Consider the following 13226-nt stretch of genomic DNA (forward strand, 5'->3'; position numbering starts at 1 on the left):
TTTTTCAAGAACACCCCTATTATAAGAAAAGGCTACCGCACGTCACTGAGTTGTATGTAGCACGAGAATTTTGTATAATGGTAAGATATATAGATTTATAAATATGTATGTCATTGTTTTCTATTTGTTTTGTTGATAGACCTAAGAAAAATATGGAGTGGATGAAATATAATATATTATTTGATTTTATATAAAGTTATAATTAAGAACATTACACTGTAAGTATTAAATTCGACAACATTGTGCTTCTGGGGCGATTGCCATCAGACTAGTGACGTTTGATTCCACCAACTAAGCTGATCATCTATTCTGACGTCTGTCATTTTTAAACCAGAAATTAAATAAATAGTTTTATCTATCGTTTACTAAAGTTTACTTAATTGATTCCGACAAATAGTAATTATATTGAGTATCGTTCCGTTACACAAATACGTAACATAAACAAAAGCTATTTTTACAATGTTTTTATATTAACTAGTATTCTTGTTTGTCCGGTGGTTGTTTATCCAGTACAAATCTTGCAATTGATTTTTAACTAACTTTCCGACTAGCTAGACATTTGAAACTGTTAGAATATATCTGAACACGATGCCAATGCATTCTTTTAATACTTTTAGCCATCTTTAAGTAGAATTGAATTCATTTTCAGTTAATTCTGTTTTGCATGAAAAGTTATTTCGGAAGAAATCCGTAATCCAATCCACTAGTATTGGTCGCTAAGTGGCTGGTCCTAGCAACTAAATTATTAATATATACGTTGGAATATATACTATGGAAATCAAAATGACATTTTAGTATTGTATATTTGTTTGTTTGTTTGTTCTTTATTTACTTCATATTATTATCGAGTATAAGTTTGAGCATATTGAGCATAATAATTGAACAGAAAATTTAAAAAAGTTGTAAATAAAAAGTTTATCTTGTAATTATTAAAATGTATATTTTGAAAATATTATTGCCATATTATTCAAATAATTCGGATTTATATACTGGATCCTCAATGCATTAATTTTAATTTAGTTGACTACTGATAAAGCAGCCATTAAATTATTTGTGTATTTTCCTATTTACAGTTTGAAAAATAATAATACGGATGTAAATAAAATTGACTTACAACATGTTTTCATGACATAATAACTTCTGTGTGCTAACTTTTGACAAAATCGATTATACACAAAACGGCCAGCATTCTGTACACATACTCGTAGTAGAATTAAAATGACATTTTCATCAAAACGTGACAAAACAAACTTTTGCCCTGGAACCCGATATATATGTAGGCTTTTACGGCATTATCTACGTTGGGTGTAAAATATGATATTCTTATATTATCTATATAAACAAAATAAAGTAATAATTATAGAAGGTATTTATTAAACACGGTGGATAACTGGCAGAATGATCGCCTCTAAAACCGTGCTAACCGTCATGGCTGAATACTAGAGATGGGAAAACTGGTCGATTTTTAAGACTAAGTATACTTACTACCAGTATAAAAAAATACTTAGTATAGAAACTTGTTCCAAAATACTTACTAGTATTTGGAATACTATATAGACTGTTTGGCGTGCGTATGCGACAAAAGTTTTGTACTCAAGTGAAACTAAAACCAACTCCATATTTTAGTATTTGAAATACGTATCGGCTCAGGGAACTCAGACTGTGTATGGATTCTTCAATAGAATCGCTAAAAATAGGCTGAGCTCCGCTTCTCGAAAAGTCCCATTAATTATAAAATTTTAAATACCATTTTAAATTTATGAGCTATTTTCCTGTTAGGTTACAATATTCTTGTTAACAAAAATGAATAACAATGATTTTTTTAATTGTAAACTGTGTTACCTCAGTCACCTCGCCACATTTCCGAGGGAATAATATGCTGCTACAGAAAATTTATGACCTATTTGTTCACACATAAGATGATGTCATTTGCATGCATAGGCTAAAAAATAAAATATAGTTGTATTTGAGTGCTACCTCGCTCGCGCGCATTTAATGTCAATAGTATTGAAAGTTTTCCAACTAGCCAGCGACTCGCGATGATATCATCACAAGTTTTTTGGAATAAGTTTATTGGGCCACACATACTGAGTATGGGTAGTTTCATCCGAAACTTGAGTACACAAACTGGTGACAGTATTTCCAACTCACCTCTACTGAATACCACTCATATATCGCTTAATACTTTACCGCGCCTCGTCGCTTCTTCGATCAACAAATCGTGGATACTCAACTACAAGTTGTGGCCCCAAAGACTTAAGCACAATATTTAGTGTTGCAATTAAATCTGTTTTGTTGAAGATTTTTTTCTTTCTTTCCGACTGCCCGAGAAAACTTTTCGCTCTACGAAAATAACGCAGGATCGTGTTCCCCGAGCACTATTTTTGGGCGCCAACTTGGCTTCCGCGCGCACACTGTGCGTAAAGCGGAGTGCCACAAGTTTTGTCGGATTATTGTTTTCGGTACCTAGCTAATGGTCTTCATTTCGCGATTTGGCGCGTTCGCCGTAACGACATCGCCTAAATTTCCACGAATTAATTTCTTTTAATAGCCTCTCATACAATGAGGGATGTCATTCATAGTTTTTTTATATGTGACGCCACGACACTGGTTGGTTGTGAATATATTTCGTGAAACCATAATTATTTATGTTTTTGGCTACTTCTCACCGTACATATACAATCAATCAAATTCAAATTTTATTTATTTTACGTATTATGTCACATAAACAAACGTATTATATTTGGCTGAGGACACAGAGGCGTCACAAATTAAACTACACTTTGTCTTTAACCATCGCTCTCAATTAACAAATTTCCCATTCGCCGTGAAAATTATATTTTTTTGTATTCTTTTGGATCACTTGGATTCAATCATCGTCAACGTATTTATTATGCTATACCAAGAGCCTACTGTTCGCGATGAAGAGAAATTATGCCTAAGGCCTTGTCAAGATAGCGTACACACGTAATCGCCGCAAGTCAATTCTCGCGCGCGGTCAAGGTACAGGTGACCTCACTGATCTGTCCACATGCACTCGCGCCGTATTGCGGCGAGACATGCGTCACCTGGACAAGCTCTTAGTTTAAAGCGCGGGGATTTATATTTTCTCTTTCTCTCACTCCTGTGACAGACCGCAAGTGCTACAATTCGAATCAAATCATGCGATGGGGACACGCCGGTTGGTATGTATTATTTTGGAATACCCATTACACTCATCGTCAACGTATTATAACGCTGTACCAAGAGCCTACTACGCGATGATGACGAGAAATTACGTCTTAGTTTAAAGCGCAGGGATAGACATTTTCTCTTTCTCTCACTCCTGCGACAGGCCGTAAGTGATGCAATACGAATTAAATAATACGACGAGGTCACGCCGGTTTCCTCGTGGTTAATTTGAAAACTACTTTCAAGTAAACTCGTTAAAGAATGGTTCATGTTTCCTCTTAAAAAGTCATATTATATTACAACTGAACGTACACGATGTTTACAATTTCACAACACTCAATTTCAACGGGCCTATCTTTGGTACGATCGATCAATCGATCTTGGAGATGCATGACTTTGCAATTGAGAAACACTCCTTTTAAAAAGACATTGAGCCACGTACGGAGGTTGCGTAGTCAAGAGAATTCGTTTGTACCTTCGGCTCTCCTGCCCGCTGCTGAAATAATTCATATTTATTGGTATCGGTAGCTGAAACGGTAAACGCGATGTAAATACTTACCTAATAGGTAGGTACGTTTATAACGACTTAAAATACAATGCAAAATCCCATTCCCCATCGATAATATTATTTTTTCGCCGTCCCGTACCGTGACAATGGTCCACCGTGTATGCCGTCCATTCGTAATGTCGTCCGAGGCGTCGTTTAACGAATGTAATAATCGCAACTTCGCGCCAACACGTTTTTTGTCCGTTGTTTATTTGTATTTATGTAACGTTTCGCGGTGAATTAATCGAATTCCGGTTCTGCGTTTAATATTCCGAATCTTCGCCCCTTCGCTAATGCGAAATCAATATCTCACACCAGCGCGAAGATTACGCACTCCGGCCTCCGAATTACCCGCCGTACCTACCTTGCTTACGCTTTTCTACGTGTTTCCTATACATGTCCTATATAATACCTATATCTAATACATTTGACGGAGGGCATACGGAATAGTACTATGCGAGATTTGGTTTGTAAGTTAAATTCAAGATATTAACGTTGTAGTAAGCTTTTGAGGATAGATATTTGGTGCTCTCGTTTTGAAGTATCAGTAAAATCTTTTGAGAATATCGCCTGGTAAAACCTTTTGGGTGAGGCTTTAAGAATATACGATTTTCGAGTGTGGATAATACGGAATAAACTTAATAGGTATGCTATTTTCAATACTAGTATTTACGTATGTATCAAAAATATGCATTGATGTTTCTAACGCAGGGGGGGCAAACTGCGCCCCGCGGGCCGCATGAGGCCCGCCGGGTATTTTTTTGCGGCCCACCATCATTAATTGTACTTCTGATTACGAATAACTTTTTTATATTTTTTTTAAAAATATTGACAATAGATTAAAATTTGTTTAGCAATAGTACGCGATCCATTTTCAATAGATATTGATAGTGTACCGACAGAGCTACAACGTGAGATTATTGATCTGCAGTATGACACTGATTTAAGAGAGATGCATCGTCGTGAAGAAATCTCCAAATTTTACAATGCCCTTAATTCAGACAAATTCGAGCAACTTAAAGATTATGCAAGAAACATGCTCATTATTTTTGGATCAACCTATATGTGAACAAACATTTTCGATCATGCACCTCAATAAAAATTCTTTACCGTCAAATATCTCCGATGCCCATTTACAAGCAGTTTTGAGAATATCAACTACAAAATTAACACCTGAATTTAAAAAAAATGTTTAAAAATGTACAACAGTTTCATTCTTCTCATTATTTTTTTTGTAATGTTTATTTTTCGTGATAATAAATAGTGTATATCTAAGAATGATATTTTACTTGCGGCCCGCCGCTCATTTTGAATTCTTGAATTTGGCCCTCCATCCAAAAAGTTTGCCCCCCCCCTGTTCTAACGTAAACAAAACGCACATTTAATATTGGTAATATTTGCTTTATATTTCTCGTGTTTCCTTCGTGTGGCTGGTAAGGTTCACAACCCACCAGAGAACGCAACGAGAAACCAATTTACCGAATAATCTTCCGAATAAAATATTGTGACAATATAAAGGCAAACACCATCACTGTGGAAGATCTATGACTGGGCGAGAATTGAGGCCAAATTACACTGTCAATTTGGATAGTTCGCTGGAGTCTTGGCCAAAATATAATAATTCCTATTTTTTGGTCACGACTCAATCGAAGATTAGTCACAGTTAGGTCGACAATAACCATGTGTTATCGGTAATCGTCGACCCAAATTTCACTGATCGTCGATTAAATTACGCGCGAAAAATAGAAGTTATTCTATTTTGTCACAATGCAAAATGATATTTCACGATTGGGGCCAATCGGCGCAGATGATTGAGAGGGCGATCGGGGTAATCGATCGACTTGATTGTATGCCGGTGTAATTTGAGCTTTAGAAGAGTCGAAGAATTATAGCCAACTCTGGAATCTCTGATATAGCACATGAAGAAAGTATGCAATATAGTTTTTTTTTCCATTTTCAAAATTACAGTAGGTACCTACACATCTTGTTTTGACAATCCAAAATTACAAGATTACTATACCAATTTTGGCGTAGATACCTACTATCACACTGCTGTAACACTAACACATTGCTGTGCGAATTATTGGTAGTCAAATGTTTTTACGAAAAAATGTTCAACTGCTTGCCCCTTCAGTTCATTCGTACCCCCAAGCCCCAGGGGGTACGCTGACTAGTAGGCTGTATCGTATATTTCCGTCTAAAGATAAGCCTTGTCTCAACATCAATATACATAGAAGAAGAGGATAAAATATATCAGCATGTCTCTTATTTATAGAATCTTAGTTGCAGAATGCTACTAAATTTATATGGTCATAAGTCTTAAGTAGGTACTGGGTGTGTAAACAGATTTTATTTAAATACAGATTCTGTACCTTCCAAACTTCACATAATATAATTAATTATAATAATTATTTATAATTATAATCAATTAATATTAATTAATAATTATAATAAAGTACAACTATTTATAAGATTGACTGAAATCCGAATGCTGTCAAAAATGGCTTGCACCTACAATAGCTGTGTGGTAATCCTCATTTGTTATTTATTTATTATCTGATATTAATTAATAATGTACAACAATTTGAATTGAATCGTCAAAGGAAAAACAGTGTTACTTTGAAGTAAATTGATATTTTTTGTAAATAGTAACTACTAAGTACCTATTAAAAATAATCGCTTATATTTAAACATGATAGCGTTCGTTGTTTCAGTGTCTCATTTAATATACCTACCTAATTTGTATTATACTTTTATCGATCTTTATGTGTAAAATTTATTAACCGAACTTGTGTTGATTTTCTAATTTATGCATATTATATTATGTTGAATTGGTTTATTCAAATACGATTTTCAATGTTTTTTTAGACTTTCCTCTTTCCTTTCACCCACAGATTTTGATACCTCAATATTAATATTGCATTTCAAACATTAATAACTATAATAATTGTACACGTTTTAAGTAGTTTTAAATATAATTGGTATGTTTGATGTGCATCTTTTTTATTTACATAGGTATTTTTTAGTTTCAGTTAACTTAAAATATAGACCTTTTCACCACTCCCAACATCGTGCGACACACCTTGTGCCGCTGCCCAGTAGACGAAGATCGCTGCACTAATGCACTATGTACATAATTCCTATTTGGTGTTTTAACTTGGATTAATTATGATTGTCTGCACTGAAGATTAAATTGATCCAAATGCATGGTAACCATGTCTAAATCAATTTAAAATTTAAATATGGGATTGTAAATTATGCACACCTACATATTTCTACATGTAAATAAGATATTGTTTTCATAGAATCTATTGCGTTTTTAAAACCGCATTTTTAATAGATTGTGTTGATAGTGAGACTTAAGCTAACTACTTCTCGACTTAAAACAAAACCCTCATAAGAAAACAAAATGTCTTATCTTATGAAATACAGACTTGCGTGATTTGGGGTAGTTTTAGAAATGTCTACTCAAAACTCAAAATGCTGTCGCGGGTTCGAGTGGTAATCAGCCGAAGACATTCGTTTAGACATGCAATTCGTGTATAATGTAGGTTACTAGAAAATACTATTAATGTGCGGGTGCGATATCCCCTGTCCTTTCCCACAAGCGAACAAGTTACTTGACTTGTACGTGACGTGGAAGGATGCTAGATTGTGTATATGTGTGTATTTTGTATCCGTATTCCGATTCCGGGTTTGCATATTTTTAAGGTAATTTCAGTTTCAGTCAGGGACGTATGCAGGAGTTTATCGCCCCTCCCTTTCGTTATATCTTCTATATTCCCAGATAAATAGGTAGCATTAATAATTGGTTGAGATAGCATTCACTCGGAGGTGTTCCATTATAGTTAATTGAATTAAATGGCAGTGTATTTAATTCTACAAGACACGGCCGTGTATATATATACACCTACAAACGTACGTGTGTCTGAACTAGGGAATCCAATCCCGGGATCCCGAGCTATTTTCGATACCTATGAATCCCGGGATTGATAAACATAATTCCGGGATTTCGGGATTGATTTTTTTATCAATTTTTATGGAAAATATAACAGAAAAAATATTTTTAATACAAAATAACTACATTAGAAATAAACTGAGTTTGAATGAAGTTTGATGTGTAGGTTGCCGATTCATTTTATTTTTTCACATAGATTATTAAAAATGAGAAAGATTGGTAAAAAAACAATGCTTCGCACTTTTAACAAAGTAATTTCACCATGATATCATACGTTTTACGGCAGTTTCATATTTGGCTGACTAATTAGATTTATGAAGCGGAAAGGCCATAAGTACGCCATGATTATTTGCTTTACTATTTTAAATCTCGCTGATATATTCATTATGTCTTTACTATCAGAAATAGCAATCTCATATTAAATTCACATTATTATTTATATTACAATATTATTTACTCCATTAAACTTGTGTATTTCCAAGATTTAACGTATACAATATTAACAATAAATGTCTTAAATAGTATAAATTATACTAGATTTATTTTTGACCGATTTTATCAATGTTATTTGTATACAAAAAAAATATATTAACAATGGAAAAAAATCCCAATCCCGGGATTGTCAAATTGTAATCCCGAAATCCCGGGATCAGAATTTCGGCTCGGGATTGGATTCCCTAGTCTGAACTATTGTGAAAATAGCGAATCGGATGTTACAACAGGATATCGTAGTATGACATAGATATTATAATGAGGTCAATGAAAATCGTAATGTGAAATTCCATTCATTATTTGATATTTATTCAATAATTTTATAAAAATCATAAAATATTTTTTAATATACGCACCTATCGGCTTCCTTTAGAAATGGAGGTTAGTCGGTACCTACCGAAATCGTTATACTTTAATTGTTTTAACTACGCCAAAGCTTGTTGTTTTATGTATCAAATTAACCGATTATTTCTAGTATCTATATCTACCTTCTAATCATAAGTGTTTCAATAATGTTCACATATCGCCATTATGAACCCAGACTATAGTATTTCAAAATAATACATTTTTTAGTTAACCATTTTTTTAGAGTTATTGAGTCCTCTATCCAACGGTCAAACTGTCGTATCTAAATTCAATTTTATCCTGGAGTTATTCACAAAAATACGGTCTTATTGCAGATGATCTGATGCACTGGAGTAGACTGTGGTGAAATATTTACTATCGTTTATCTGGGGCTTAAAATTTATTACTTTTAACTGCACAAATATCAGGCTCAGTTCTGTCAGTGTTTTTTCTGGGTTCTTTGTTTTTATTTTACCAAAGTATATCTACCTCTATGACTATAATAAAATAGTCTATGTTTTATGGTTTGGTTTAGTGATGAATAAAATCTTTGGATTCAATTATATCAAAACTATGATTTTTCACATACTACATTCCGGTTCTAGGACGGCGAATGTACATTTTAAATGTTGCTAAATTACGATATCTCGTATTAAATTCCTAATATTTTTTGAATATCTACTACGTATGGTATTTCGATTGTCAGACTAAATTGACATTGCTTTTGAAATCATTACTGAAGTGAATTAATAGTGATCTTACCGTATTTTTATATTATGTTTATATTCAATTTCTTTTGTAACTTAGGTACATGTTTTTTTTTTAAATATGTAAAAGCGTTAATTCGTTTGGTGAACGTTTTGAATTCGTAGTTTAAATATTCCATCGTATTACATTAATTAAATTGAAACTGAAGAGAAACGATGTCGTCTCTCTCTATAAGAAAAAATGTTACGCAAAAACAATTTGTTTAATAATTATATAGTGACCTGACAACATATTATATAGCTATAAAAATTTCGTTGTATTGTGTGTAATTTCATATCATTTTGTTAACTATACTAGTGGCAGCGAAGAAGTAGGGGCCGATATCTGCGGAAGGAGAACCCTTCATCCAACAGTGGATCTACCCCGATTGATAATGATGATGATTCTGTTATAAGTTATGAAATATAAAATTTTAACCGAGCAAATGATATAAATAGGGACAATTGAAAATTTAAAAAGAAGTCCCGGTGTAGAACTCTACATGTTATTAATTATTATTATACTATTATTGATTGAAAAAGGATTTACCTGGTAGAATTCCGTTTTATACTAGTATAAGTACTACTAAATTTCGCAAATTAATTGATTTAGTGGATAGTTAATTCGGCTATAACACCATTATCAAGACATGAATAAAATAATTATCGTAAACCTTATTAACGCAATTTTGGGTTTTGTGTCATTTCTTTCTGTAAGAAGTAAACTATATAACCAATTACAAGCTGTTTATTTATATTAAAGTCTTGAGGCTTGACATTTAATTTAGCATCCCCATCAAACCATACCGCCCCTCACCACATCCGGTCTTAATCGAGCGTATCACAGAAGCTTACGTTTGGATGTGACTGAGGTTGCTACGCACTCACGTGTGCTCTAATTGAGTTTTAAAATACTTTGAACAAAAAGCTTAATAATCTTACAATCGAAATAGCTATCGACTGAATATCTAAATTTGTGGAGATTTATTATTAATATTATACTATTTATTTATTCTTTTGCGAAATAATTGTTTAAATATACGATGAGCTGGGAATTATGAATGAAAGATTGAGCTAGAAATATAGAATAAATTATTGATACTATATTTTATTACTCGTTTGTGGGAAAATGGAATTCTTACGAATAACTTCGTTCGTTCCGCATCATTTGTCATGTATTTCATACCTCTAGTCCAGTGGTCTTCAACCTTTGTCGATTCACGGAACCCTTAAAATTGAAAGTTTTTTTCGGGGTACTCCATCCCATCTTTATCTTGAAATAATTACATTTTTTTTACATAATTTGTCGAAGTCTAGATCTATTTGTCGATTTTTTTTGACTCGCGGAACCCCTAGAGAGGTCCCCGGGTTCCCGCGGAAAACAGTTTGAAGACCACTGCTCTAGTCTACCACCAGTATAAAACTGGCGAATTCATATCATAGTCATACTTATAATATAATATTTTTCTATTTCACTATTTTTTCAATGAGTCAAATCGGTACTCTCTCACACATAGACCACACATGCGATTTTTATTCGGTTTTCACGAGAAGACAATTACGACGTGATAACATTTTCAGACAATTTTCTAGATTTTTTTCCCTACTGAATTATGCGTTTAATGGGATTTATTTCACAGTTGACGACGGTTTAATGAATTCGCTACTGCCTTTCTATATACGTAGATTTATGCCTCCTTGCCGGCGGGCCGCGAGCTCTTGCGTGTGGAAATTGGGGATAATTGACTTAAATTGCCCGAGTACAAGTTGCCTCCCTCCGTCCATTCATTAGCGGCATGCAAATAGCGCCTCGCCACGCGGAAGGGGTCGTATGTGTGCGCACCGCTCACCGCTCGCCGTCGGGGCGGCCCGCGTCGCCTGCCTCCTCGCCGCGGCCCTGAGTTATCTTGTATGCCATGTCGTTACGGCCGGAATTCGGTTACTTATAATGCAATTATTTGATACTCCATGGAGGTGATTTTGTGCCAATTTTGAAATGATTTTAATATCTCGTATTGTGAAAACAACAAAGTGGGCTAATAAAATTAGGTCTACATTCGTTCCACCTAATTAAAGAGGGCCTGCGTATGTAAAACATTATTTAGATTACTAGCATCCTACGCTGTATACATATTATTGTGATCAGTTATTCCCAGAAGTTACGGGTATTTGAGCATAGGATCTAGCGAGAGATTGTTGATCCCACCCCATCTTCGAAGAATAATATTAGGTATATTATATCCTCGTCGTTACAATTACCAGCTCAATAAGCTCCTTTATGTGCCTGACATCAGATGGGTCGGAACCCAATCTTATTCGTATTTTTATTTTTTTGTAAAAACGTTGTACGGTTGTACGTGTGTGCGGTTTTGTTTTATATTTTATTACTTATTCAATTTTTGTCTGTTCTCCGTGCTCTTTTCTTCCATTGGCAAACTTAATTCTAAGTTAGTGATTGACCTTCGATTGATGCATAGATGCATAATGCATATAAGCCTAAAAGACCAGTGCTCGAAATGGAAAAATTTACGAACCGGAGCGCTCGACAGTTTTCTGAAGATTTTTACATAGTAAAGTTATCAAAGTTTATGTGTTTTTTTCTTCATAAAAATAAGTGTGTTAGATTTTCTATTATATGGCCTATCCAGCTTAAACGGTCAAATTATTTATTCCACGAGACGGAGCGATAATTCTACCGATTTCACGAACAGGAACGGCGCTCCGGTGCGTTCCGGTCCATTTCGAGCCCTGTAAAAGACGTACGGTGCCATTCCTTTTCTCGCTCGTCCGCTCACAGTTAAAGTGACGGGCGCTAGTGGTACATAGGGCATGCCCAACATATCGCTAAGGTTAAAGGCAGTCTGATGAGCACATCGAATTATGGAATTGTCGAGTATCAACACAAGACCACCAATAATTGCATCGCACAACCATATATTTTATAATGGTAATAACCCTGAAGGAAAATAGCGCCGCAGGCGACTTTTTTCACTATTGGAGCAAATTTAAGATGTGTGTTTATCTCATGTATCTGGCCGATCCGCCACGCCGCCTCCTCTGAGCCCGAGCCCTTAGGATAGAGCCCTGTCAGCCTCCCCTTGTAGGGGGCATGACATAGGGGTGAGGCTATGTGGTATTATATGCATTGCTGATTGTCAATCCCACCTAAGCGGCGATACAAATGAGCGAAAGAGGTTCAAAATATATGCCTCAGTTCCCATCGTAATACATCGCTGACTGCTTCTCTATTTTACTTCGTCTGTACGCACAAATCGTTATGCCAAGAAATTATATTACAACGGCAACTTGTGAACCATTTCATTGAAACTTAGTTTGAGAAATATTTCATTTCGGAGTCCAATAAAACAATTTGAGAGGCAAATTTATAAATATGATAAAATATCCTACGCGAGCTACTGGTAGCTCGCGAGAGACGATTTGGCGATCACTGATTTAAGCTATGTTTAAAATTTATTTAAAACTACGTATTCATAATAATGTTTTCTTTTTGTTCTCTAGGTTTTACGAAGTCGCCCCCTGGTCGATAGAAGCGTGGGGCTCTCCGGCGGAATCCCTCCCCCTCGCCGCCCTCCGTCTGGTGGGGTGGGCGCGGGCAGGTGGCAACGCGGGCAGCGCCAACAGCACGACGGCGTCGGCTGGCGGAGCCACTGCGTCGTCAGCGACAACGGTCGCGGCGACTCCTGCGGCGCTGGTACTCACCGTGCGTTGTGGCACTCCGAGAGGGGTAGTTCAAAGGGCGCTCAGGGCGGAGACGCACCTGGACCTCGCCGCGTGGGCGGGGGCGCTCGTCAGTGGTGCTCACGAAGCTGTCATGCAGCAGAAGGAATTTGTCTTTAGTGAGTATTTTGAAAACCTTTACATTTTTTTTAGTTGAACTATCACATGATGTTTCAGTAACTCTGGTTAAAAAAATACAATAATTCATTGTAGCACTCACCTGATACAG

General features: G+C 35.4%; 1 protein-coding gene across 1 annotated transcript in view; it reads left to right on the forward strand.

The window, feature by feature from the left end:
* The window catches only part of Syn1 (Syntrophin-like 1), a 266471-nt gene that overhangs the window by 221656 nt on the left and 31589 nt on the right, over window positions 1–13226 (forward strand). The window contains exon 5 of the mRNA XM_085959140.1: window positions 12779–13116. Coding sequence (XP_085815266.1) covers window positions 12779–13116 — 338 coding nt within the window. The remainder of the gene's footprint in view (window positions 1–12778; window positions 13117–13226) is intronic.

This window comes from Rhyacophila brunnea, unplaced genomic scaffold, assembly GCF_057557595.1.
Source record: "Rhyacophila brunnea isolate RB1 unplaced genomic scaffold, BYU_Rbru_1.0 scaffold_11, whole genome shotgun sequence".
NCBI classification, from domain to species: domain Eukaryota; kingdom Metazoa; phylum Arthropoda; class Insecta; order Trichoptera; family Rhyacophilidae; genus Rhyacophila; species Rhyacophila brunnea.